The sequence below is a fragment of the Lampetra planeri genome, chromosome 59, assembly GCF_965212315.1.
Source record: "Lampetra planeri chromosome 59, kcLamPlan1.2.h2, whole genome shotgun sequence".
In the NCBI taxonomy this organism is placed as follows: domain Eukaryota; kingdom Metazoa; phylum Chordata; class Hyperoartia; order Petromyzontiformes; family Petromyzontidae; genus Lampetra; species Lampetra planeri.
Window position 1 is genome coordinate 610,779 of NC_136165.1, and position 26,612 is coordinate 637,390.

The 26,612-nt window shown below is 48.4% G+C and overlaps 1 protein-coding gene across 2 annotated transcripts in view; it reads left to right on the top strand.

Annotated features, from left to right (window-relative positions):
• Nucleotides 1-19,980, top strand: part of LOC144736188 (tyrosine-protein kinase Fer-like) — a 60,703-nt gene extending 40,723 nt beyond the window's left edge. For both annotated transcript variants that reach the window (XM_078618776.1, XM_078618777.1), the window contains 7 exons: nucleotides 76-129; nucleotides 719-837; nucleotides 2,856-2,950; nucleotides 3,841-3,967; nucleotides 8,868-9,025; nucleotides 11,759-11,881; nucleotides 12,558-19,980. In XM_078618776.1, coding sequence (XP_078474902.1) covers nucleotides 76-129; nucleotides 719-837; nucleotides 2,856-2,950; nucleotides 3,841-3,967; nucleotides 8,868-9,025; nucleotides 11,759-11,881; nucleotides 12,558-12,703 — 822 coding nt within the window. In that variant the 3' untranslated portion in view covers nucleotides 12,704-19,980. The remainder of the gene's footprint in view (nucleotides 1-75; nucleotides 130-718; nucleotides 838-2,855; nucleotides 2,951-3,840; nucleotides 3,968-8,867; nucleotides 9,026-11,758; nucleotides 11,882-12,557) is intronic.
• Nucleotides 19,981-26,612: the final 6,632 nt, after the last annotated feature.

The window sequence follows — 26,612 nt, forward strand, 5'->3', positions numbered from 1 at the left end:
TGTGTGTGTGTGTGTGAAGGACGCCATATAAATATGATATATATTTATGTATGTGTTACTTTGACTTCTTTGCAGGACAAATGGATTTTAAATCATGACGACATTGTCCTCCAGGAGAAGCTTGGACGGGTGAGTGGATCGGTGTTGTGTGTGTGTCTATGCGTTTGTGTCTGTACGTCTGTGTTCGTGTTGGAGGAGGGGTGATGGGGATGGTGTTGAAGATAGCTGGCGCAGTGATGAGTGTACCGCGTGATTAACCCACCGAGCTAAGTTTGAATCATGCCTATGGCTATGTGATAGCAGTCTTACGCGTGAACATCGCACCGCAGTCACACACATGAACATCGCACTGCGTAACATAGTAAAAAAAATGGTAACATAATTGAATGATTCAGATACCAGGGGCGTGCATGGGCTAAGGAATGAGTGACAGCGATAGAGGTGTTATGAAAGGGTAGGGGAGAGAAGAGAAGGAGTGGATGAGCGAGGGGAGGGAAGGAGGAAGAGAATGGGCGATAGGGAATAGGTGAGCTCTGTGTTCGTAATCGTGGCTATCGAGTTGCCGTGTGGCCTCCATTGCAGAACAAGCGACACCGTGGATAGCCATGGTTTCACGTCGCAGGTACCACTGTCTCGTGCTCTTGCATCGAGCGCCTTCAACAGGAAGGGCACCAACGGCTGACGCCCCCCAGCGCTGTCGTTCCTCCGTCTGTGTCAGGGAAACTTCGGGGAGGTTTACAAGGGCCTGCTCAAGCCGGAGAACGTGAGCGTTGCCGTGAAGACATGCCGGGACAACCTGCCCACGGACATGAAACACAAGTTTCTCATGGAAGCCCGGTGGGTGGTGGGAGCGCACCCACATGAGAGGCATTGCTCGCTCGTAACGCCTCGTGTGTGTGTTTTTGCCACTCGTAGCATTGTGCCAATGCGTTACGCCGCATGTTGGTTTCATTCAATCCAGAGGTGCGCAGTAAACCGTAGACAATCGAGAATGCAGCCGGAACCGGTGCCAATAATTGCCAAAACTCTGTGGCCCTACATTGTTGTGTTTGGCCAACTCTTATACCATGTAAGTGTTTTGTACACGTGGTAGTAGGCCGGAGTAAACTAAACTAAACTATTCTTTTTTTACCAGGTAAGGCTCACTGAGCTATATAGCTCTTTTTCAGAAATGACCTGGCCACAAATGATAGCCCAACTAAGTGACTTATCATCATAATGTGGAAATTTTGTTGCACCAAATACTCTTGTAATGTTGAGTCTAAATGTTGAGGGGAAAACTGGAGGCCACACGACCACGGGCAGAACATGCAAATCCTAAATAAACAGGCGTCGGTTTCAGGATTGAACCCATGACCTCCTGCATGCCAGGCGGGACAGATAATATTTCGCCACCACGGCAGAGTACCAGGAGACAACCCACGCATGCGAGGGAGGGAGTAACACTTAACCCCGTACATACATTTTATTATTATTAATTAACTCGCTGTGCTGCCATGAGACCCTGGCAAGCCGGGAGGTTGGCGACCTCGACGCCCACTGGCAGCGAGGGGGTTGCACGTATGTTGGTGCTGGACTGAAGTGCGTCCAGCGTAGCCACGGGGGGCACCCAACGGGGGCGGCCCCGACGCGCGCCCAGTGTAACATATTGAGTCTGCGGCCAGACTGAGATGCGCACGGCCTTTGCTGACCCATCGTCAATCTCGTTGGTTGCCCATGAGCCTGTCTCGCTGTGCGTGCAGCCCAAGTTGATTTGGATCTCGTGGTCCAAGTGTGCGGGAGTGTTTATCTCACGTCAATAAAACTACAGATCGATTTGTTCAGTTTTTTTCACCTTATTACAACGACATTAGAGCCCGACATACCACAATGTAAAGTTCCAACAACAGGATACAAAATGTATGTATGTTGAACTGCTTTCGCACCTTACGTAGCCAACCAGAGGTGCGGGGGAAGGACAACAAACGAAAAACAAGAAGCAGTTCTCAAGAAATTAGTTTATGTATGTATCAGCGGGCATCCATTCCGGCTCGACGGAAGCACGTGACAGGAGAAGGAAGGGGAATAGGGGCCCCCACTGCCCCAGCCAAGGGGGGGTCTCGCGCAAGTGGGAAAGATGAAGATTTAAATGGGGAGGGGAAACAGGGAGGGGGAGGAGAAGAATAACAGCCAGCATGCTAAGGGTAAGTCAGTGTTAGTGGGGGGGGGGGGAAGGGAAAAACAGAGGAGGGGGAAGCACAGAAAAAGCCGAAGAGAAAAAAAGTCACCTACATGCGGCTAAAGGGGCTTATAAGCCAAGCTGTTTATCGCTCCTTATTCCGCTCCCGCTTGATAAAACTACAAATTTCAATTGGTGTGACGTGAGAGGGCCACCATGGGTTTTGGTCTCCGCTCAGAAGCAGGTTTAACCACGAACAGCGGGAACCCAGAGATTGCACCCAGGATCTCGGCAGCGTCGACCATTATAAACTATAAACTGAACTTAACAATTTTTCTTTTAGCAGGTAAGGCCCACTGAGCTATTTAGCTCTTTTTCAGAAGGGACCTGGCTACAAATGATAGCTCCACTAAGTGGCTTATCCTCATTTGAAAATGTATAGCGGTGAAATACTCAACGCATGTTGATTCTAAATGTGGAGGGGAAAACCGGAGAAGACCAAGAGAAAAATCTACGTGACTACGTTGGAGAACTCCAATTATATAGCAGACGTCAGGGTCGGGATCAAACCCACGACCTCCTGCATACCAGGCGAGGTAGTTAACATCTCCTAGCCACCGGGGGCACCTTCAGTGGGCGCCACATCCCCTGGGCAGGCGGCACGTTGGTTGATGTCGCTTGTCGTTTTGCGTCGCAGGATTCTCAAGCAGTACGACCACCCCAACATCGTCCGCCTCATCGGAGTGTGCACGCAGAAACACCCCGTCTACATCGTCATGGAGCTTGTGCAAGGTTCCCCCCCCTCATTCGCTCCTCACTCAGTTGCGCAACTCATTCACTCGAGTTAATTCGCTCACTTTTATTATTGTGCTCACTCTATCCCATTCATTCACTCTTGTTCATACGCTCAATCACTTATTCACTTTTGTTAATTCCACCGCCAGTGCACCATACTGGCCTAGCAGCACTTATTCCAGCTCTCACAAACAAACATTGACTTGGCTGTGAAAGACCCAACGCAGAAGATCCCTGGGTTGATCTGCCACGAAGTTCATGGTCCACCCTAAACCACGCCCACTGCGCAAACCATGGCAGCAAATGCGGACACCTGATGCACAAATTAAAAATGTATAACTCTCCAGTATGCGACCGGTGGTCATCCAGAAAAGACCGTACAACGTATAACGACGCAGTGCCCGATCCACAAATACGAAGGAGACATCACAGCGATGATACACTCCGCTGGCTCCTGACACGGTTGTCTGGCTTGACCAGATGAATGTGAAATTGTAATTTGTTGCTGGGTATCTACATCAGCGGCTATACTAAAGAAGAAGACTTACCCCAGCAGACTGAAAAGGCTATATGAGGGGTGTGCGTGGGGGAGCGGTGGCGCAGTCGTTAGCGCATCGCACAACGAACCTGGCGACCGGAGTTCAATTCCAGCTCGCATCGATGACTAATATCTGAGCCAGTCCTTGCCCCTCTCCTCGGTTGACTAAACCTTAAAAGAGTCCACGGTGCGGTGTGTAAACTAAGGCGGCTGAGCATACTGCAGGCTACACCACTCCAGAATGTGCTGTGCTGGCCTTCATCGGCGTTTGCGAACGGCACTTGCCCCAAACAGTCCGGAAAAGGCTATACATAGAGGATATTTGTCCTTTGTCTCTTTGCGTGAGCAGGTGGTGACTTCCTGTCATTCCTGCGGAAGGACACTTCACGTGTCCTCACACAGCAGCAGCTCGTGAAGATGATGGAGCAGGCGGCAGCTGGCATGACATACCTGGAGGGGAAGAACTGCATACATCGGTACGGCCCCCCTCCCCCCCTCATAATTCCTCCTACCCAACGTCCCACCCCACAATTCTCACAACCAAATTCAGAAACTAGATTCGACGATTCGCTTGACACTGCACAAAACCATTTTCCCGAATGTGTGAAATCGTAGCGGCCCTGTAAACAGCATTCCTGAGATCCGCCCGTTTTTGTGTGCCTCATCACACACTAAAGGCGCTCGCCACTTTCATGACACAATGGGAAACCTAGGAACCCCATCGTAAATCGGATTGTCGTAAACCGGGACCCTGTTTTCCCATAGACAGTAGAAACAGTGGAAACATCACTTGCCAATGTGTTTTCCTTTCATCGGCCATATTTAACAGGATTAGAGAGGTGAAAAAATACACAAACACTGGAGAATATAAAACACCAGTCAGCTTTATTGATCACATTACCCATGCATGCATGAGGTACATGGCAGTGAGATTCTTTGTTCCCGTGTCGCTCTCAGCTTGTGGAAATTAACAACAACTATGTAAACAGCAGCAACAATATTTAAAATTTTAAATAAAATTATTAAAAACTAAGTATAATCGATGTGCAGATGATAAAAGTGACATGTGCATAGCAGAAATAGGGTCCCCTGCAGGTGAGCTTTATAAATGATCTTGTTATGCAAAATGTTCTTGTTTGGTTAATGTCTCGTGTAGTCGGTGGGGGGAGAGGGGGTGTGAATGGGGGTAGTGGGGAGCAAAATCAGGGTTGGTGGGGCTTGGGCAGATATTGCGCGAGGCTCTGCTCAGTTGAGCATCCGGATGGCCTGGGGATAGAAGCTGTCCCTGAGGCGGTTGGTGGTAGCCGCAATCCTGGACTTCCTCTTGGATTGTTTCCTGATGAAAAGGCCATGGCCCGGGTGGCTGGAATATCGGCGATGATGTTTTGGGCCTTCGCGATGCACCTCTTGGTGTATCGGTCTCTCAGGGTGGGCAGCACGCCACCTGTGATCCGATGGGCGGACCACATCACCCTCTGAAGCCTCTGCCGGTCCCGTTCGGTGCAGTTACCGTACCAGGTGGTGATGCAGCCAGTCAAGATGCTCTCAATGGTGCACCTGTAAAAGTTCCTGAGAACGGGTGCGGATATGCCAAATATCCTCAGCCTTCTGAGGTTATCAAGGGGCTGCTGGGACTTTTTCACGAGTGTATCCACATGCCGGGGCCATTTCAGGTCCTCTGAGATGTGAACTCCGAGGAACCTGAAGCTGGTGACCCGCTCCACTGAGGCCCCGTTGATGGTTAGTGGCACGTCCTTACCCCTCTTCCTAAAGTCCAGAATCAGCTCCTTGGTTTTGTCGACATTGGACTCAAGGTTGTTCTCTTGACACCACGTCGAGAGTGCCGTCACCTCATCCACGTAAGCCGTGGTGTCGTTGTTGGTGATCGGGCTCACCACTGTCGTGTCGTCGGCGAACTTGATGATGGTGTTGGAGCTGTACCTGGCTGTACAGTCGATAGTGTAGATGGAGTACAGGAGGGGGCTAAGCACACATCCTTGGGGGGCACCTATGTTGACGGTGAGGTAAGATGAGATGTTATTGCCAATCTTTACCGCCTGAGGTCTTCCCGTTGGAAAGTCCAGCACCCAACTGCAGAGGGTGGTGTTCACACCCAATGCCTCCAGTTTGGAGATTAGGATGGAGGGCACTGGTATTGTATGCTGAGCTGTCATCGATAAACAGCATTCTCACATAGTTACCCTCCTTCACCTCCACGTGGGACAGTGCCTTATGCAATGTAATTGCAATAGCGTCGTCCGTGGGTCTGTGGATATTAAGTCACGTAATTTTGGCCTTTTTGGGGACCGGAATGATAGTAGACGTCTTGAGGCATTTTGGAACGACAGCCTGGGCGAGGGAAAGGTTGAAGATGTCTATTAACACAGGGGCCAGCTGGGGTGCACGTGCCCTGAGGACACGTCCCGGTATCCCGTCTGGGCCGGCTGCCTTGTGTGTGCCAACCTGCCGGAGGATCTGTGCCACCTCGCCTCTGTTGAGCCTAAGGACGCCTGCAGGACAGCTGTGGTCGGTGTGATGGGGGGTAGGCGGAGGTGGGGGACGTAGGGGGAGGCGGGGGTGGGGACTGTGGAGGTGGCGGTGGCAGTGGTTGCTGTGCTTGCCGCGAACCGTCCGTAGAAGGTGTTGAGCTGGTCGGGGAGGGAGGCGTTGTTGATCGCCTTGCAGCTTCTTATCCCTTTGTATTCTATGGTTCTTTCGGTAAAGTCACGTAGATTGTAAAAGAATAACATGATGGACTGTAATCCACGCCACAGGCTCCGAGAGTTGTAGTCACAGTGTGGGGCCTCCAACTTGTCTCTGTGTTATCTCTTGCCCGCCTTGATGGCTTTTCGGACTGCGTATTTGGCCCTCCTGATTTCAGTGGGGTCTCTGGATTTTTCATGCTTTGTGTTGGTCCTTCAGTGCTGCTTTGACTGCCGCGTTTTTAACCCTGGGGTTGTCATTTGGGTAAGCATGGACACCTCCACTCCAAGTCACAGACTGCCCAAATGCATTCGGCGTCATGACGGAAGATGCTTCCTCAATCAATTTTCTGCGTCGTAAATCAAGTTTCTGCGTCGTAAATCAAGTTTCTGCATCGTAAATCAAGTTTATGCATTGTAAATCGATCCATGGTAGCATTGTGAATGTCGTAATTGTGGATTGTTGTAAATTGGACCGTCGTAAACCATAGACCTAACAATAGGTCTGTCGGTCAGTTGTCTTGAGACTCTCTCAGATTCCGGTCTAGAACTGTGGTTGCCAACCTTCTGCTTGTTGTGTTCCCTTTACCAGACCTATCAAGCGTACCCCTGCCAGCGTGCACAGCACCCCAAATACACTTCGATCTCATTTAACGCACAAGACTCCTTCTTGGAGAAGTGAGCACTAATCGAATCGGCGCTCAAAGGGATCATTATACCATTGTATATATGGGGTTGCGTTCCCGACAGTGTTATTTCTGACGTGCGAGCAGTATATGAGAGCTTCATTGGGGGTATTGGTAATAGCGCGAATGATATATCATACAGATGGTAAACATTACTTTACGAATAAACATAATGTTTATTTATTATAAGATCAGTAATTATTGTGTACTTTACTCACGAGTGCATCCAACTGATGCTCACTGCCTCAACCGGCCTCATCACTTGCATTGTATGTATTTATTTTTAGTGATTTCCTTACCTTTCCTATACATTGCACTCCTATCATTTTTTGTATTTGTTGTTGTAACTTTCTGACCTGCCCCTACTGGACATCTGTGACAAAGAGCTTCATAGCTCATTGGATTTATCCAGTATAAATAAAGATTCTGATGATTCTCTTTTTACTCTTTGGTCACATTTCCAGCACTAACGCTTGCAGGCCTTTTCCCATACATTACGGCTCTAAAGTGCTCATAAAAAAACACCCCAAAAAAACGTCGGGAGAGACCAAGGCGGAGGGAGTTAAAATGTCGGTGGGTGGCGGGGGTGTGTTGTTTATAAACTCGCGAGTGCTGCCGCGTGGCTCTGAGCGCTCAGTGCCTGCCCAAGAGGTTCCGTGCTCTCACTTGGTTCCCCAGGACAAAGAGCGCGATAGCGAATTGTCGTTCTATGGGGTCATTTCTAAAAGCGAGGCCTTCCTATAACTAACTAATTGGCAAATATAACTTGTATTACATTGACACGTAAGTAAACACCTAAGACATTTAGTTCACGCTTAATCAAACTAAGCACAATTTTATATTTACACTTTTTAATGACACTTCAGAAATTACGACTCTACAGTTGAATATGAGTCCGCCTGCCATCGCCGTCAAGTGGAGGGGGAAGGCTGTGGGTCACCGTGTGCGGAAGGACGGAAGGATTTTTCTGACGTACGTTTGTTACTCTGCGTAATAAACGTAAAATCAACGTTGCCTCACGAAAGAGACGCCAGCGCCCAGCACAACCACCCAGAACAGACTCTGGTGTACGAGCGCGCGGACTCCCAGACCCCAGGTCGGGACACCGTTCCCCGCTTTTTGTACTTAATTTGTTGTCCTTCCACAGATCGATTAGCGCGGTTGTCTACGTACGGTGTGAAATAAGTTCAACATACATACTGCTCATAGACTCAACACTGCCCATAGACTCAGCACTGCCCATAGACTCAACACTGCTCATAGACTCAACACTGCTCATAGACTCAACACTGCCCATAGACTCAGCACTGCCCATAGACTCAACACTACTCATAGACTCAACACTGCTCATAGACTCAACACTGCCCATAGACTCAGCACTGCCCATAGACTCAACACTGCCCATAGACTCCGCATTGCCCATAGACTCAGCACTGCCCCATAGACTCAACACTGCCCATAGACTCAACACTGCCCCATAGACTCAGCACTGCCCATCGACTCAACACTGCCCCATAGACTCAACACTGCCCACAGACTCAGCACTGCCCATAGACTCAGCACTGTCCCATAGACTCAGCACTACCCATAGACTCAACACTGCCTATAGACTCAACACTGCCCATAGACTCATCATTGCCCATAGACTCAACACTGCCCATAGCCTCAGAACTGTCCATAGACTCAACACTGCCCATAGACTCAGCACTGCCCATAGACTCAACACTGTTCATAGACTCAACACTGCCCATAGACTCAACACTGCCCATAGACTCAGCACTGCCCATAGACTCAACACTGTTCATAGACTCAACACTGCCCATAGACTCAACACTGCCCATAGACTCAGCACCGCACCTCCAATTAGCACGGTTGGCTACGTATGGTGTGAAAGAAGTTCAACATACATACATACATGACCACGCAGTGGTGTGGAGGGTGGGAGGAGATGCCCGTGTCTCTATGTGCGTGCCCCCATGTGCGTGCAGTGACCTGGCGGCGCGGAACTGCCTGGTGGGCGATGCGATGTCACTGAAGATCAGCGACTTCGGCATGTCGCGCGAGGAGGAGGACGGGGTCTACTCGGCCTCCGGGAGCCTACGGCAGGTCCCCATCAAGTGGACGGCACCCGAGGCCCTCAACTTCGGTACCCTTTGGGGGAGGGGGGGCGGGGGACGTGGGGGGTGGGGGAACAACGGAAACATTTTGCGGGTTCATCGTTGTCAAGTGCTCGGCACAACTGCCACCACCGGGGGTGACGGTGTGACAACGCTTGTGTCTCACAGCAAGGGCTCCTGGGTTTCAATTCCTGACTCGGTCACCTCTCTGCGTGGAGTTGGTATGTTCTGCCCCTGTTACTGCGTCGGTTTCTCCTGATTCTCCGGTATCCTCTCGTTACGAAAACAAAAGTGATATTGGCCAAACACATCCCGATGCTGAAGCATCACCTGCAGATTCCTCAGTTGGGGTTAACGTAAGCACTGCTACTGCGACTGCAAAACCTTGGCAAGGAGCTTCCTGATAAAAGGATCTTGAGACTTGGTGAGTCCATCCTGGGTAAATGAGCAGGATTGCTGGTAAACAGCCTCTCACTCAGAACAGCAACCAAGGAAGGCTGTCCTAAAGAATAATTAATATATAAAATATATATTTAAAAAGATAATGAATATTATCTTTTTAAATATTTGTTGGAAAGATTTTAAATACATTTTTTGACATTGGGAGAAGTAGTTCAGGTGGTTTCCCCTTCTGTTACTCAATGCGTGCAGTTTATCGTTGGCTTATTGTCGTTGACCTTTGGTGACCCTGCATAGATCTCCATGTCACTGAAGCACGGTGCTCCTCCACCACCACAAGGGAGAGGAAGAACATCTGGATTGGGCAGCCAGCAGAGAGAGGGAATGAACTGACGGAGCAGAGAGAGAGAATGAGCTGACGGAGGGGATTGGGCAGGTAGCAGAGAGAGGGAAACACAAAGATGGGCCAAAACCACAAACAGGTGCTTGGGAAGGCAGCTAGAACCGGCACCAACAATTGGCCAATTTCTGTGGTTTTATGTTGAGATGTTTGGCCAACTCCATGAATGAGTATTTATACATGTGGGAAGAAACCACAGCACCTGGTGAAAGTCATCGACCGCTTTTAGATGCACGTTTCCGCGGCCGTCTGAAACGCTCTTCCGATATTAGGAAGCCACTGGAGCCATGCGTCTTTAAATCTTGATTGAAAACGCATTTCTTTAGAACCGCTTTTTATATTTATTTTCTTGTCCTTCCCCCACACCTCCGGTTAGCACAGTTGGCTACGTGCAATGTGAAATAAGTTTAACATACATATGTAATGACTGATGGCGAAGTAGTAAAATGAGCCACTTTTATTTGAATACTTCCGTAATAAAGGAGCACCCTAGGCTTCGTGCTTGTCTTCCAACTTGTATCTTCCTCCGAAAGTCTCCACTCCTCGTGCTCTCCCATTTTATATTCCTTAGCCCCCTGTCTCGAACCTTCTTGTCTTGTTTTTTACCTTTAGCCAATCCCTGCCCTTGCCCTCTAAACGGATCCTTTCTCTTTTTCCGTTTTCTCGCTCAACCCTTATTCCTCCAATCCCTAGAAGAGTCTGCGTTCCGACCAATCACCATGGAGGCCTCTTTCTTCCAATCGCAGACCTTTGTTTATTTTATATTTTCAAATAGCCATTAGGCTGTTTAATACGTAAGCCATGATATGCAGCCATTATGCTGCATATTGTGGCTGCATATTGGCTTGGGGTAATTTTTCGGTCATTACACATACATACAAACGAGAGGGGAGTATTTTTCGATTTAAAGCTTTCGTGACTGCAGGGATTCATCTTCTTGGTTCTTTCGGTAAAGTCATGTAGAAAGGAAGTAATAAAATAATACAAATAAAACATAATAAAATAAAATAATTCTCACGACGTTTCGGCTACAACGCAAGCAGCCGTCTTACTTCCCTTCTACGTGACTTTACCGAAAGAACCAAGAAGAGAGGGGAGTAACTCAATCCCCTTGAAATCAGGGACGTGCGGTCAGGGGAAGCAGGGGTGGCAGAGCCTCACCTGTCATACTCTAATGAAAATAGATGTTAGAAAAAGTAAAAAAAAAGAATAATCAAATAAAATAAATATTAAGATTTTTCCACTGATCTGTGTTATAAATGTCATTTCTGAACGATTCCAATCATTTTTATAGTCAAAATCGCCAAATTTGCGGAGCTCCGCTACAAATACAGGAAGAGACGAGAGGTGAGGCAGCGACGAGCTCAGCCTCCCCTATGATTGCGCAACCCCTCAGTAACTGGATGGAGCGCGGGCAATAAGCGCGTGCCTGTTACTATCTCAGTATGTCACCAATGTAATGTTTGTAGACCCCTTCATGTCATGTCCTCGCCTTCCATACTCCAGGTAACTTATTTCACGTATGTGTATAAAGATATTTAGGCTCGCTGGTCTCATCATGAAACTGCAATGAAAAAACTTCAGGGGAGGCCGCTATCACATCTGCCTCACTGAAGGGGACGTGTCTAACACGCCCCCCTTAGTGAGGACACGCCCCCTCGTTGAGGACACGCCCCCCTCAGTGTGTGAATCTGGCTCTGACACGAGCCAGTGCCTCCCCAGCCATTGACCTCACCGCACGTCACTGCTTGAAATGGAAATTAACCCACTTGCTGTACTGCAGCACCCCTGGCAAGCTAAGAGATAGCGACCTCAACGCATATGGGTAAGGGGAAGGAGTTTAACGAATGTGTGTGATCCACCTACCCTCGCCGCCTTCCCGCATCGCTGGGTTACGGGTCCACAAGCAGCACTGCCACCCGGCGGGTGTTTCACCGCTGTGTCCCCACCCACCACTGTGCAGGCACATTCTCCACGTGTAGCGACGTGTGGAGTTTCGGCGTGCTGCTGTGGGAGACGTTCAGCCTGGGCAGCATGCCCTACCCCGGCATGACTAACCAAGAGGCTCGCGAGCAGGTGGAGCGTGGTGAGTGCCGGGCACACCACACACACACCACACACTCCGTGTAGCCTTAAACGGACTGCTGGCACAAGTGCAGTGAGCGAGAAACGTTTCAGGGCATCGCACGAGGTGGCGTGGCCGCCTTCGTCTCCCCTGTGCCGATATTTACATGCCCCCCACCAGGTACTCGTATAAGACCGAGTAAAACTAGGGGTAGGCCCAGGATCAGTTTGTATATTTGTTGCTGATTTTGACCACGAGTGGCGATCGAACTCGCGGGTTGCCAAGTTGGTTGGGCAGTGTGCTAACCTCTGCAACACCGCTTGCGTGCCGAGCCCACGCTTATGCACATAAATTTGCAACGATGCCTCCACGTGACGTACACAAGATGTTTCGGAAAGTGTTGTTAGCGAGCACCCCTTCAAGGCTAGAAGGATGCACATATTCGAACTGAATTGGGCAAACAGATGTGTACTTAATAGACAAAAGCAAAAAATACCCCGTTTTGCCTTACAAGCCTGGACGAGAATCAAAGGTGGAAGGGCATGGGGGCCTGCTACACCCCCCACCCCACCTCTCAATGTGCAGTGCAGACCTTAATTGGTACTCGACGTGACTTAACCGAAAGAACCAAAGAATAATTGCCCCAGCAATGTTGAAGGTTACATGAGGGGTGGGGATCTTTGTCTCTTGTTTCCAGGCTACCGGCTGGAGGCCCCAGAGAAATGCCCACGGGAGGTTCACCAACTCATGCTGCGCTGCTGGCAGTACGAGCCCAAGCAGCGGCCTCGCTTTTCCGACCTTCAGCGCGAGCTCTCCTCCCTCAGCAAGAAACACTTTGCGTGAGCTGGACCCTCGCCCGCCCTCTCAATCGCCCGCCCTCTCAATCGCCCGCCCTCTCAATCGCCCGCCTGCCTGCCGTCTGCCCGGCTCGCCCGATTTGTTCCCTCTTTCAGTCGCCTGTTCACTCATTCGCTCTACTTTTCACCTGTTTGTTAATTGCATTCATCCATTCATTGGCTCGCATCCGTGTTCATTTGTTTCTGCTCAAACTTGATTTGGAGCTTTCGTGACTGCAGGAATTACTCTTTGGTTCTTTCGGTAAAGTCACGTGGAAAGAAAAAATAAATTAATAGCATACGATGTTTCGATTGCAGCACAAGCAATCATCATCAGGTACAAATGAAAGAGAAAACAAACCTAGTGAACTTAGAAATATAATGCGATACAACACAGAGTCAGCTAACATAACAGTCAACACCCTACCTGGTTGATTACGTTCTTCCAAAGATTGCTAAATTTGAGAGAGAGACAAGACACAGACACGGAGACACAAAGACAGACACACAAGCAGAGAGAGACAACACAGAGACACACAGAGATAGAGAGAGAAAACAAACTTAAAACCTCCCCATAGAGGTGGTTCAAACTTGATGTGGAGCTTTCGTGACTGGAGGAATGACTCTTTGGTTCTTTCGACAAAGTCTTTGTATGTCTCTTGTTGTCTCTCTAGTATTTCCTGCAGTTTGGTTTCTCTCTCTCTGTGTGTGTGTGTCTCTGTGTTGTCTCTCTCTGCTTGTGTGTCGGTCTTTGTGTCTCTGTCTCTTGTCTCTCTCTCAAAATGTCACACTTAACTTCTGATTTAGCAATCTTTGGAAGAATGTAATCAACCAGGCTATGCGTTAATTGTGTGTTGACCGACACTCTGTGTTGCATTGCATTACATTTCCAAATTTTACTAAGTTTATTTGATTAAGTGTGTTTTCTCTCTCTCTCCTGTGTGTCCTCCTGTTGTTGCTCTTATTCCCTGCAGTCACAAAAGCTCCAAATCTCTCATTGACATGCTGATTTCTCTAACCCATCTCTCTCTTTACCCCCCTCTCTATTTATTTAAGGCCTTGACACAGAGGCGTTGTTTCTCTGTGTGCCTATGTGTGTGTCTCTCTCTGTGTGACTCTGTGTTATCTCTCTGCTTATGTGTCTGTCTATGTGTCTCCGTGTCTGTGTTTTGTCTCTCTCTCAAATTTAGCAATCTCTGGAAGAACCTAATCAACCAGGTAGGGTGTTGACTGTTATGTTAGCCGACTCTGTGTTGTATTGCATTATATTTCCGAGTTTACTAGACTTGTTTTCTCTTTATTTGTACCTGATGATTGCTTGTGTTGCAATCGAAACGTTGTATGCTATTGTTTCTGCTCTTTTAGGACAAATTTGGCACAGTTGCCATTTCAGCTGTCCTTACACGCTTGTTTACTCGTTTTTGTTCATTTATTTTTCTAAAAGTTATTTTTTTAAATTGATTATTACTCTGGTAACTGGGCGAGTAAAGGGCTGGCGGGGCGAGCGAGTGATTGGGTGGGCACTTTGAAGGGAAGATGGCCCAGTAAACTGGAAGGGTTGCTGAGAGAGCGGGATCATGAGCAAACAAACAAGGCGCGAGGCCTCTTGCGGTGACGGCTGCGGCTGAGGTGTGCGTATGGTCACGTGTGGTTACCTGCATTAAAGCTTTTTGAAAGTCCTATTTGGCCCCAGAATGGGCAAGCAAATGGCAAGATTGATGCGCGACTGGGCAGGTGAGCGAGGTGGTGAGCGAGTTTTTTTTTTTCTATGAGGCACACGAGGGCTTCTCCATGCCCAATCAGCGCCTCACGCGTTCTCTTGTAAACGATCTTTCTGTTCGATGCTGTATCGCTACGTTGTCACCACGCTGATGCTCTCTTGTTTCCTTCCTCCTCTTCTGAAAGGGGGGGGGGGGGGGGGCTCTTCACCTCATTTATTATTATTGTTTATTATTGTTCATCAAACTTCTCATTCTTCTTGGAGATGGCTCGTCTGGGACCGTCCACAGTCGTTCATCTCCTCACATTTATAATTCATATTAACAAGTAGAATTCATATCAGCTGCTCAAGTTATTTCACTGCTGTAACTTGCGTAGACTTTTTATCGCCTTTCGAGCAATCATTTAACGCTGCCTCGCAGCGGGAACAATGCGGTGAGTGGCCATTTCAAGCAATGTAGGTTGAATGGCCTGAGTGGTATAGCTTTTGCTGCTTTTTGCAGAAGTTCACAGTTCGAGAACCAGCTATTGCCCTGGTTAATACTGCTGGGGAGTATTCACCATTGATACACGCTGCCTGCCCGACAGCGGACGCTCAAGTTCCTGTGATGTTATTTGACAAAGAGTAGGTCATGTGTGCTGGCGTCGTAGTACAAATTTGCCAAAATTAACAAATTGACGCCACAAATGACTCAATTTGATGTAAATGCATATCAACATGACCCCCAACTGGGACACGATGGCAGACTATACCTGTCTGTGAATGACAGCGACTGTGTGATAGTCGTGCACTGTAAGACTACCGTGAATACCAAATGTTAGTCATGCTTTAATTTGATGATGAAGAGATTTTCATTCTCTTCGTACGGCTGATGTTGGTGCCGCAGTAGCGAGATGTTAGCTTCCTTGCCTGGTTTCCAGGAGTTTGTGGATTCGATCCCGACCCTGACGCCGGTATATGTTGAGTTTTCATGTTCTCCCCGTGGTCACGTGGATTTTTCTCCAGGTCCTCCGATTTTCCCTCCACATTTATAAACTTGCGTTAAGAGTATTTGGCTGCTATACATTTCTACATGATAAGCCACTTCTTTTAGCGATAATTTGTGGCCAGGTCACTTCTGAACAAGACCTATATAGCTCAGTGGGCTTTACCTGGTTAAATGAAAAAAACATTTTTGTTAATCTAGAGCTGTAACTTTACATTGAGGTGGTTGAGCCAAATCATTGCATCAGGAGAGGCGGAGTGGTTTATCGCTGTGATGACATCTTCATATTTGTGAATCAGGCATTGAGTCGTATGTTCCATTGTTTGTTCTGGGTGAACGCAGTCGCACATCGGAGAGTGTTTACTTTTCCATTTGTGCATCAAGCATTCGTATTGGCTGCTGCCATGGTTTGTGTGGATGCGGTTTAGCGTTATGCCCATAAGATGTATGGAAGATCGAAGCCAGATATCTTTTGCGTCGAGTATTTCACGAGGAGTTTGCGATTCCAAGAATCGTCAGGGGTTGAAGTTGCATCGTTGAAAGATAATTGCTTGGGTCCAAAAGCGTTCGCCATGACGTCAAGCGTGGTGGTGCCGGTGAGGGACATTTTTGAGACCCCCGTAGTGGATGGGGAGACTCACTTTTTCCCACGATTTGCTCGGCTTCCCGGACCATTGCAGCGTCGTGGCGAATGGGTGCTGTGAGGAGCAGTGTGCGTCAACATGGGCAGCCAGGGTGTCGGGGTCGACTTGATGGTGTTCCAGTGAGGCACTGCATCGCAGTGCTCAGTTGGGACAACAAGTCTTCTTTTGCATAGCTCCTATAGATGCAGAGCAACAACTACCATTTCACAAGCTGCTTGTGACTACTCCTGGTTCACACCGGTGCTGCACATAACTCGGCTCCGGGAGTACTCTAGGACCATCGCCGATGTCTGGACCACCGATAGCTGATGCTCCACAACTTGTAATTGCCATTATCTGGCTTCCTTCTTCAGGTGGTCGGGGAAGGCTTGGCATGCTGTCCAGCATCACTCCTGCACAGACAGGTCGGAGTGGGGTCGGGTTGCATGGCGTTGCCGTGAAGGGACACATAAAGGGACACTTTTACGTTGCTGTTATTGAGATGGAATTGTGGGGGGTTTGAGCCACCCATTTCCGGAGATATCCTTCCATGGTGTTTCGGGTCCCCTGTTCAAGGTGGACTCGATGTCATTGAAGGGTGGCTGCTTGCCTTGCCAGTGGCGGCTCCATTGAGACCTGGGTGAGCTGTCGCCCAAACGAAGAGGTCACTGGGTGGCTCGTCAGAGGTCAGAGTGTGGAGGCGGCATCACTGAGAGCCAGATTTCTAATGCGGGTTTCGTCCGCCTGTGATTAAACGGGCTTCTCAAGTGTAGCGAGTTGATGGTTTCAGTCTGTGTAGTGTTAGTCTATGGGCAGTATGTACTGTATGTATGTTGAACTTCTTTCGCCGCGTATGTAGCCAACTGCTAATCGGAGGTGCGGGGGAATGGACAACAAACTAGACACAAAAAAGCAGTTTTAAAGAAATTAGTTTTCAATCTTCATTTAAAAGTGCATAGCTCAAGTCTATCATAAACCATGTCTACAGGCAACTGCGTTCCTGTAGAGATGACTGCAATATGTTTATACGAGCGATAGGGGCAAAGCTCACTGCTGGTCTCGACTGGGGAACAACTGAATACCACAAATGAAAGACATGATCGACAGACTGTGCTTTCAGCCTCTGAATAAAACCATGAAATTATTCGTACAAAGTTGCGGCCCTTTGTCAGTCTGCTGCTGGGAACGGGCCTACCCACATCTACACTGCCACTTTCATGATTGCTGAAATCAGTCGACCGATGACTTTCTTTCAAGGCTGTATTTTCATCGGGAGAAAGATATCTGATCACGCTTTACCATGCTGGTAAGCGCAGGTGGGGATGGCAGATGCCGGGGATATGGGGAGTGGGCGGTGGAGCATAATTGGTCAAATGTTACTCATCGCTATGATGTTGATCGCTAGCCGGGAATGGATGTTATGCTGGCAGGGTTCATAGCGCGGTGCGCTAACCTCTGGTCCCACCGCAAGTTAGTTACGGTGCAGTGGGGGGTGGGGGGGGCAGGGAGAGGATTCTGAATCAAATTGAAACGTCAAGTTAGTTAGCCGTGGATCAAGAGGTTGGTAATGCAGGAGTGCCGAATCGACAGCTTCCGGTCTGAATGTGGCCCGTGACTTCATTTCACGTGGCCCGCCACCGTAAGGCCTGCCAATTTGCAACGGCATTATTTATCCTTTGCTGCAAGCATCTTAATCACACTAGTCGGGTACTAGAGGGCAATATTTTGAGCTTATAACAGCACACTGCTTTTAATTTCACCGCACTCGGGCCACCTTTGTCGCTGCAAGGTCCTCCTGCGGTGACATAAGTGAAACACCTGTGTGGTTGCCCACCAAAGCTATTTGAAAGTCCTATTTGGTCCTGGATAAGGAATAGGTTTTCCAGCCTTGCTCCAGATGTAATGTCAGAAGTCTTATAGCTTGGCGCTGCACAGCCTCGCGTTGTGATTGGTCGTCAGACCTCACGTGACGACATGCTGGCACGTGATTGGCTGGTTGCACGCGTTCTACGCAATAATGGCCGCCATTTTTTTCAGTCCATGGACTGTTGTAGAAATTTGTACAGAACACTGAAAGTTTTTGTTCCAAAGAGATGCTGTAGATGTTACATTGGTGAGATGTTGCTGATGTGTATGTGCACACCCTAGGTATACATTTAATTATATACCTAATTTACCTTTCCGATGAATCTTAAATTGCAGATGGGAAGTATGAGTAAAGTCACTTTAATTTCCCATGCATAGTTTTGTTTTGTCTCGCTGTTCGCGTTCATAGTGTTTCTCATCACCGATGGGAAGCCATTGTTCACCTCTTCTAGCGCTGTATCATCGTTATTATATTTTTACTGCAAGATATTTGCATTATTGGCACTTTTTATACAAAAATCAAACTCAGCCGGAGTGGTTTTGTTACTTTTTCTGCTATTAATAGCAAACTGTGTTTTTAATTTTTAAACTCTATATAACGAGCATAGGGTGACAGCCATTCCCAGGGGTGGTAATTCCATATTTTTATGGAACAGCCAACACGTTTTTTATATATTGAACTTCTTTTGCACCGTATGTAATCAACCGTACTAATCAACAAAATTAGTACCACTTGATAAAACCCAAAGTGGTACATATTTTATCAGTCATGCAGAGATGATGGGCTGAATTAATTCGTGAATGAGATATTATTTTAGAACTTTAACATTGACTCCTTTTAGCTAAGGAATAGAATGCCTCCGAGAGCATGGCCACTAAGGAGCTGGAGCAATGAAATTAACTCATGTTCAGATGCTAGGTTGACTTTCATTCCAGAATCGTGAGTAGTGGTGGTGGTGACTTGGTGAGGCATTCATCCAGCAGGGGCCGCTGATGCTGCTGATGATGCAGTCTTTTAGCCATAGACAGGATCCCTACCTCTTTGCTTGTTAAGATATGAAACTTTGGCGTTTTTCAAAACCTATTGGTTTTGAAATTGGCCAAACGTTCTCGTGTAGCAAGCAGGACCCTCGTGAAAAGCAGTGTCCGAGGCTCAATGAGGTTTTCTGAGATCCAAGCAAGGGCATTACTAAGCAATAGCATTCTTTATGCAATGCTGTAAGTCTCAACGTTCTGCCTTCCACACAGAGAGACGATATTGTTTAATTACTATATATAGTGCTGCTTTTCAGTCACAATGTAAGTATTGTTGTTGGTGATCAAATATGTTATGGCTGTGCTTCCAAAGCCACTGTTGCAGACGCAGTGCCTGAAGGTTTAAGATTACAATAAACCCGCTTTACCAGACAGGTTTCTCCAAAAACTTTACGTATTCTGAAAGCCTCACGCAGATGTTTCTGTTTGCCACAGTTCATCCGTTTGTCTCACCGGACGGGTGGCCCTGCGGCAGAGCAATCGGCTCGCAATTGGAAGGTTTTGAGCTCAATTCCTATTTCGGGGTTGACTTGGTCCATCATCCCTCCGGGATCAATAAAACCAATACGACTTTACGGAGGCAGTCAAAACTGGTTTATCTTATGAATACAATCACCCCCCCCCCCCGCCATAGTAATGTGGCATTTCGGTCACTGGCTTGGCTGTAAATCAAAGAACGAGCGTTAAGCCTTTTTTACATCAAACACATACGGAATATGAGTGAACGGGAAGTGTGTGTGTATGAAACAGACACGTGTACGTTAAGCCTTCTGGTCATGGCGTCAAGGCCCACGTTGGACACTTCCCATGGTCGACATTGCCCATGGTGCACGCTGGTTGCAAGATTCCACTCCAAGTGATACCAAACAACAACCTTCCCCTTGCTCGTGGGCCATTTTGATTCGTGCAGTCGCGTGAAAGACACGTGTGACGCGTTTTCGCGAGACACTTCTGTGGTTTCTTTTTTTATTCTCTCGAATTGTAAGCAGTGGCGTACGCGCGTTTTTGTAACGTTGATTTTTGTAATAAAACCGTAGATTGTCAGAAGAAAAATACATTCGTTTTTTTGTATCATTTGAGTGCAAAGGACGATTTGTATAAGTCATTCCCGAAGAACCAGGGTACACAACTTGCGCACAATGGTTCAAACAGTTGATCACAGTTCTACGGTGAGGTGTGAGAAGTCAGTGGTCGATGTTCTTCTGGGGTAGCCGAGTGAATCACTGCTGCTGTCGTTGCTCCTCCGGGCATTGTCACTCATGGCCTGTGCCTTGTCACAACCGACAGTGGCGAGCTCTCGGTTCCACAATCGTACGGTGTAGATAAACCACAACTAACCGTGGTGTCACCGTACGCACGGTGGATACAGTTTAGTGCAGTACATTGTCTTCGCTGCATGGGGGAATCCCACGAGTCCTGTGTAAGTGACCGGCACAAAAGAGCTGTGATGCAGGGAGCGAGAGAGAGATGAGAGTTTAACATGTCGTAGGTTTTCGCGACCAAAATCCATGAGAGGTTTTTCGGGTTAGATCCCGTAAATATGAATGTCGTTCAACCCATTACCACCCGACACCCAATTAGTAAGGTTTATACCCAAAACTAAACATGCCAATTCGTTACTAGTTCGGCACACTAGTGTGTTGGAGAGTAACCCATAACATGCACAACGTTTCGCCGGTAATTACAACCAGCCTTAGGCGACAGCCAGAGTTGTGGAGAAATCCTCCTGTTTCAAGATGAGTGTGATGGACAAGAGAATGGAGAAATTAAGAAAAGTAGCCTCCAAAAAAAGCGTAAGCGTTATTTAATGGTAACTGGTGACCGATACACTTGAACTTGGAGGCAATACGTTTATTTATCGACCCCAACAGGGTAACTACATAAACGTACACTGGTTAACTAGACCACAACGGGGTAACTACATAACCGGGTCAGTCAGTAACACACTGCCTAACCCACGATGCCGAGCGTAAAAAGCGAGGACTGAAGACCGAGGATCGAAGACCAAAGAGACGTCGCATGACAGGTTAATTCCAGAAGACAGCCTCGATCGGCTCCCGGGACCTCCCTTTTATGCCCCTGAGCGTGGCCTGGCTCCGCCCTCGGTCACGCCCCCTTCTAGATCCTACTAGAAGGTTCTGGGCGACACATCACGTGTCCATTTCGCCACCTTTTGGCATATGGAGCCAATCGTCCCCAGGCTGGGTGCTATTCGACAACAGACTGTGAAGCTTCGTGTTTAGCCGCTCATAACATTCGTCTTCCAACTGCTTCGACATCACGAGAACTGATTTTGACGCATCACCGCCACGCCCGCAATATTTTTTGAACGGGGTTTGCGAATCGCGGGAAAATATTTTTTTGCATAAAATGTCTGTTTTTTTGCACTGCGCACAACCGGTGTACCGACAATACATTCATATGAACTGGCTCAAGCTGTCCACTACATTCACTCAGTTTCCCAATTCAAGTGCTGGGTTGAGAAATTCTCCTCTGCTATATTTACATCTGTGCCGGTTTCTCTACTCAAAGCCTATATGACAAATAAAGTCCACTTCCTCCTGTACCGTGCTCCCTGTTCTTATTTCTCGTTAATAAAAAAAAATCCTTCATCTTGCCTGCGATCCCACTTACGACGTGCATATATCTCTGTCTGTGCAGTAAGATAAAGGGGAGCGTTAGTGTAGCGGTTAACTCTCCGCACTACATACCCGGCAACTCGAGTTTGATTCCCGCTAAGACCAACACCAGTGACGATTATCTGAACTGGTCCTGGGCCTCCCCTATGGCAACTCAGACTCAAATGAGTACCTGATGTGGTGTGTAAAAATTGCCGCTAGTGAGACAAAGGCGGCCAAGCGTGGTGCTGGCCCACCCACCTCGTGTGCCGTGCCGGCTTTCATAGATGCCTGCTAACAGCATTTGCCCCAACAGTCTTGTAAGGCTATACAGGGAATCTTTGTCTTTTGTTTGGTGGACTCTGCCTTAAATGAGTGCCTGTTGCGGGGTTTAAAAACATTTTCGCTGGGGAGATGGTCGGGCGTGGTGCTGGCACTACCCCCCCCCCACATTGTCGGAAATTAAAAAATGAACAGGCTACGAATTTCTTTAATTTTCATATTGGTGCCAATAATTACGATCACAAATTCTGTTTTGATTCATGTAACGTCACATATGCTTTGAGAGTATAACCATTTAAATATGCTACCTTAATAATATAACATGTCTAAGCGTCATCCTGGTGTGGCTTCACAATTTTTGCTTTCTTGTTTTAAACAATCTGAATGTAAGAATTTCATTTTGCTGTGCTGTGGGCAGTAACCGTATGATGATGGTACAAACAAATTGCAACCCGTTGTGCAGCATGTAGAGCAAATGTAATGGAGTTCTCTTTGAAATCCAACAACTTAATCCGAAGGCACTAAGACATTAGAAACTGTGATTGGTCAAGCAACCAGCAAAGTTGAATGTTAGATTCGGGAAAATGTTACTTCAGGAAACGCCAAATGGAATACCATGAACCAGATCTTTCAGAGTGAGATGTTTATATAAAATACACAAAGTGCGAATAATGAGACTCCAAAAGATAAGTGAACGCGAGAGCCCACATAACTTATAGATGGGATTCATGAGCAGTTGTTGGTTGGCTGTGGGTTTGTAAATGTGAATATCCTCTTTGGCAAAATGCGGTATTATATACCATTTTATATTCGAATTTTGATTTGATTTTATATTTCCCATTCATTGCGTAACGGTAAATTCAGCAGTGGAAATGTTATGGCAGAATGTGGCATTCAGTTATAAAGAGTACACAGTGATGACAAGTATGTTCACGCACTGCGTGAACATCCATTGTATCCCCACAACAGCCTATTTACGATCCCAACCGTGACGCCTGCTGTATATTTGGAGTTTGCATGTCTCTCTCTCTCCCCTTGGTCATGTGGATTTTTCTCCGGGTCCTCCGGTTTTTCCCTCCACATTTATGAACATGCGTTTAGAGTATTTGGTTGCTATACATTTGCACGTGATAAGCAACTTCATTGCGCTATCATTTGTGATAGGTCGCTTCTGAAACAAATCTACCTCGCTCATTGGGCCTTACCTGGTAAAATAAAAGAATGTTTTAATAGTTTTATATTAACACGTGTGACCTCAAAGAAGAGAGACTGCTCAAACAGCACCCTGGGATGTCTAATCTCACGTGTCGGGCAGACGTTCTGGCCTTTGATCACCAGGCAGAATAATACAATTATTCTCAGCTGATGGGGAGTGCCAACAAGGTGGATTTTGGTCTTGTCACCGTGCAGCTCATAAGAATTCTGCCGCATCCAAGATTTTATGAATGGCAGTAATGACAGTGTAGAGAATGGCTCACCCATTCTCACACACTCGCACCACACAAAACAACACCCATGCCTTCTACACTCGACATCACACACGCCACACACACCAATCACGCACACAGGGGATGCACCAGTGAAGGGTTGGAGGTCAGGGGTCACTCACAGCATGCTCGGGCGGTTTATAGAGATCAGGGTGTGAGCACTGACGTGCACGACACGCAATCCAGTGGGTGAGTGGTTGACACGCTGATCGGATTGATCCGGAGAGCAGATTGGAAAAGAGCGGGACATTTGAGAAAGGTGATTGGTGGAGAAGGGGTTTAAAAGGGACTGGAAAACGTGGGAACGAGGTTAGTTTGATGATGAGTGCTGCTGTGGTGTACAAACGGTGACAAGAGAATAAAACAGTTCAAGTACACCTGTCCAAGTCTTCTTTTTATTTGGTGGCAATGGTGGAATATTTTGACTGAGCCGATGCAAGTTCCCACGAGAGGAGACCCAAGCAGTAGATACTCGGTGCCGGGGACAAGCAGTGCTCAGAGACGGACCCGCCGAGTCGGGATTCGTCCCCCAGCTCATCGACAGGGTCCGAGGCAGCTGTCCCACCGACAAGGGCATCTTCGTCCACCAACCCGGTGGAGCAGACTCGCAGCAGACCATCATCCAGAGATCGGAGGATGTATCAGCTGCTTGAAGCAGTAACAGAAGGGTAGTGGCGGACATGGCTGGGAAATCGATCTTGGTAGGTTCGGTCGCAGGGGTTAGCTTGCGTGTGTAGTGAGTTCAAGGAGACGTAGACGACGTAGTCGGAGGCACACTTATTTATTATAACTTTACACTCAACACAGGCCAATGTATACAACACTTGAAGGGGTAACGGCCCCTTCACCCGTCTAACAGGGAGACCCTACTAACACTAGCCCGGCTAGCCTGCTCCCAGGTCCTCCACTCGAGAGCTAGGGGAGGCTAGCTGATCCAGCTCTGGCCAAGCTAGGATCTCGGCACCCTTAGCCAACCAGACCGGCTCTTACAAGAGCATCGGCTCTGGGCTCTCAGGGCCGCGCCGCTGGCTTGCCCTGGTCGGTCCTTAGAAGGACAGCGATCCAGGGGAGTCCCAGGGCCTATCTAGCCGGTCTTCGCTCTTCACTGGTTAAGCTGAATACTGAACCCCGAGCCCACCGGCTCACCGCCTTATATAGCAACTCCCCCACCGAGGGGTGGGGCCGTGGGGGATCACAGCGCCGTTACAGCCCCACAGGGCTAACCGATGCGGACGTGGAAGTAGGCACCCTTACGCGTGCGGGCGTAACCACCCCTTGTGTATTTGTTTGTCCTCCCGTAACACGTCTACACGTGTGTTGGTCTACATGGGTGCATCAGCCACCATCACATCCCTGTACATCTTTGACTTGTTACCAAAGGGACATACATGCGAATAGGGGAAGTATGGGGATTATTGGGCAAGTGGTAGTGCCAGTCTGCATCGAAGTGCTGAAGACACGGGGACCGGTACTGGTCTCCAGTATGCTCATGGTTCCCTGTTTGCTGGGCAGGCATTTTCTGAGCCGCATCCCCCTGCGCATCCTGACGAAGGAAGACTGTGTAGAAACTCCATCGGAGAGGCGGTTGTACTTTTTTCGTCTGGACGGAGGGGGAAAGCAAGTTCTGTGGGTTCAGGCACCTGTGCACACCACGGTCTCAATCCTGCCGGGTGCTCAGGTCTTGGTGCCTTTGCAATATCGCACTCTGCTCATCACTTCCCGGTCAGATCCACTGCTTGAAGTGTCCATGGTGCCATCGGTGGCCAGTCGCCATTGTTTGGCAGCAGCGAACACGCTTGTGTGGAGCAATCAGCCGCTGTTTTTACAAGTTCTTAACACGGTGGACACCCCCACAATGGTAAAGGATGGGACGTTATTTGCACATGTCAGTCCTACGGTTTCATGTTCCGATGTGCAGGGTGTTAATAACATGGATTTGGGTGTACTATCGGTTGGCACAGAAGATGTGTCTTGGGTAAACGAGATCCTGGCACAGAACACCGATCTGTCAGGGGAGTAGGGACCCTTGTGTTCAGCAAGGATCCCTACAATGTAGGCCGCACTACGCTGATGGAACACGACATCGATACAGGTTATGAGCTACCCATAAGGCAGAACGCCTATAGGATGAGTCCTAGAAGTGCTGCCCCTAGCTTACCCCGAGGTTTTGCTTCCCTTTGTGTTGGATACGGATGCTAGCGATGTGGGGGTTGGGGCTGTTCTTTCCCAGGTTCAGGAGAGTAGAGAGGACATGTTAGCCTCAGGGAGTCACGTATTTTCACCGGCTGAACAGCAATATTGCGTTACCCGTTGCGAGCTGTTCGCCATTGCCCACTTTGTGCAACAGTTTTTCCCCTATCTGTATGGCCACGAGTTTACTGTTTAGACGGATCATGCGGCATTACAGTATTCGCTTCGTATTGACCAGTCGATTGATCAGATGGCTCGGTGGCTTGAACGACTGCAGGTATATTCATATCGAGTGGTGCAACACAAAGGGCTGAGACACACTAATGCCGATGCGTTGCCCCTGTTGCCAGCTCCCATTATGTGCGCCTGTGGTCACGGCTCCCTGCGTTGTAAGCCCGCAGCCACGTCGGTGCCCGAGGTTGTAGCCCCGGTTCCCGTCGGGGACTCGGACTAGGTGGGGCCGTCCACATCAGTTGACTGTGACATAGGGAGACCCCTGCTGGGACAGTTTTACTGCCTCTTGTCTCAACACGGCACCGCAAATTTAACAATGAGACGTCCTACGTCTGAAGCCGTCCCTACTCAGCATGCGTGAGACCCAGCGTGCCATCACTAGGCGCAGCCAACGCGGCTGGTGCTGCGTCGCCGGACACCGCCATAACTTGAGGCGATCCAGCCGCAGATGGCTTACACCGGCCCGCACCCATAGAACACGCACACTGGTCACTCGGTGTCAGGCGGAACAGCGCATCTGCGTTGCAGTGCCACACACCCTTCCTGTAGATAACAGTGAACGACTATTCCTGCAGTGTTTCCAGCCAGCGAGACAGCTGGCCAGAAGGCTGATCAATATGCAGGGAGTATTGGAGGGCCACGTGGCCCGTGCACACAACAAAGTTCCGTCTATGAAGCCATGGCCTATACTGTTGGACAAAATGAACCATGGCCAACAGGTCCCTGCGTGTCACACAGGAGCGCTATTCTGTTGGGAACAACACATGGCTAGATGTTTGCAAAAGATGGCACTTTTGCGGTTTGAATTTGAGATTGGCTGCCCACACTTTAACAAACACCGACCGCAATCGGCGCAAATGCTCCTCGAACATATGT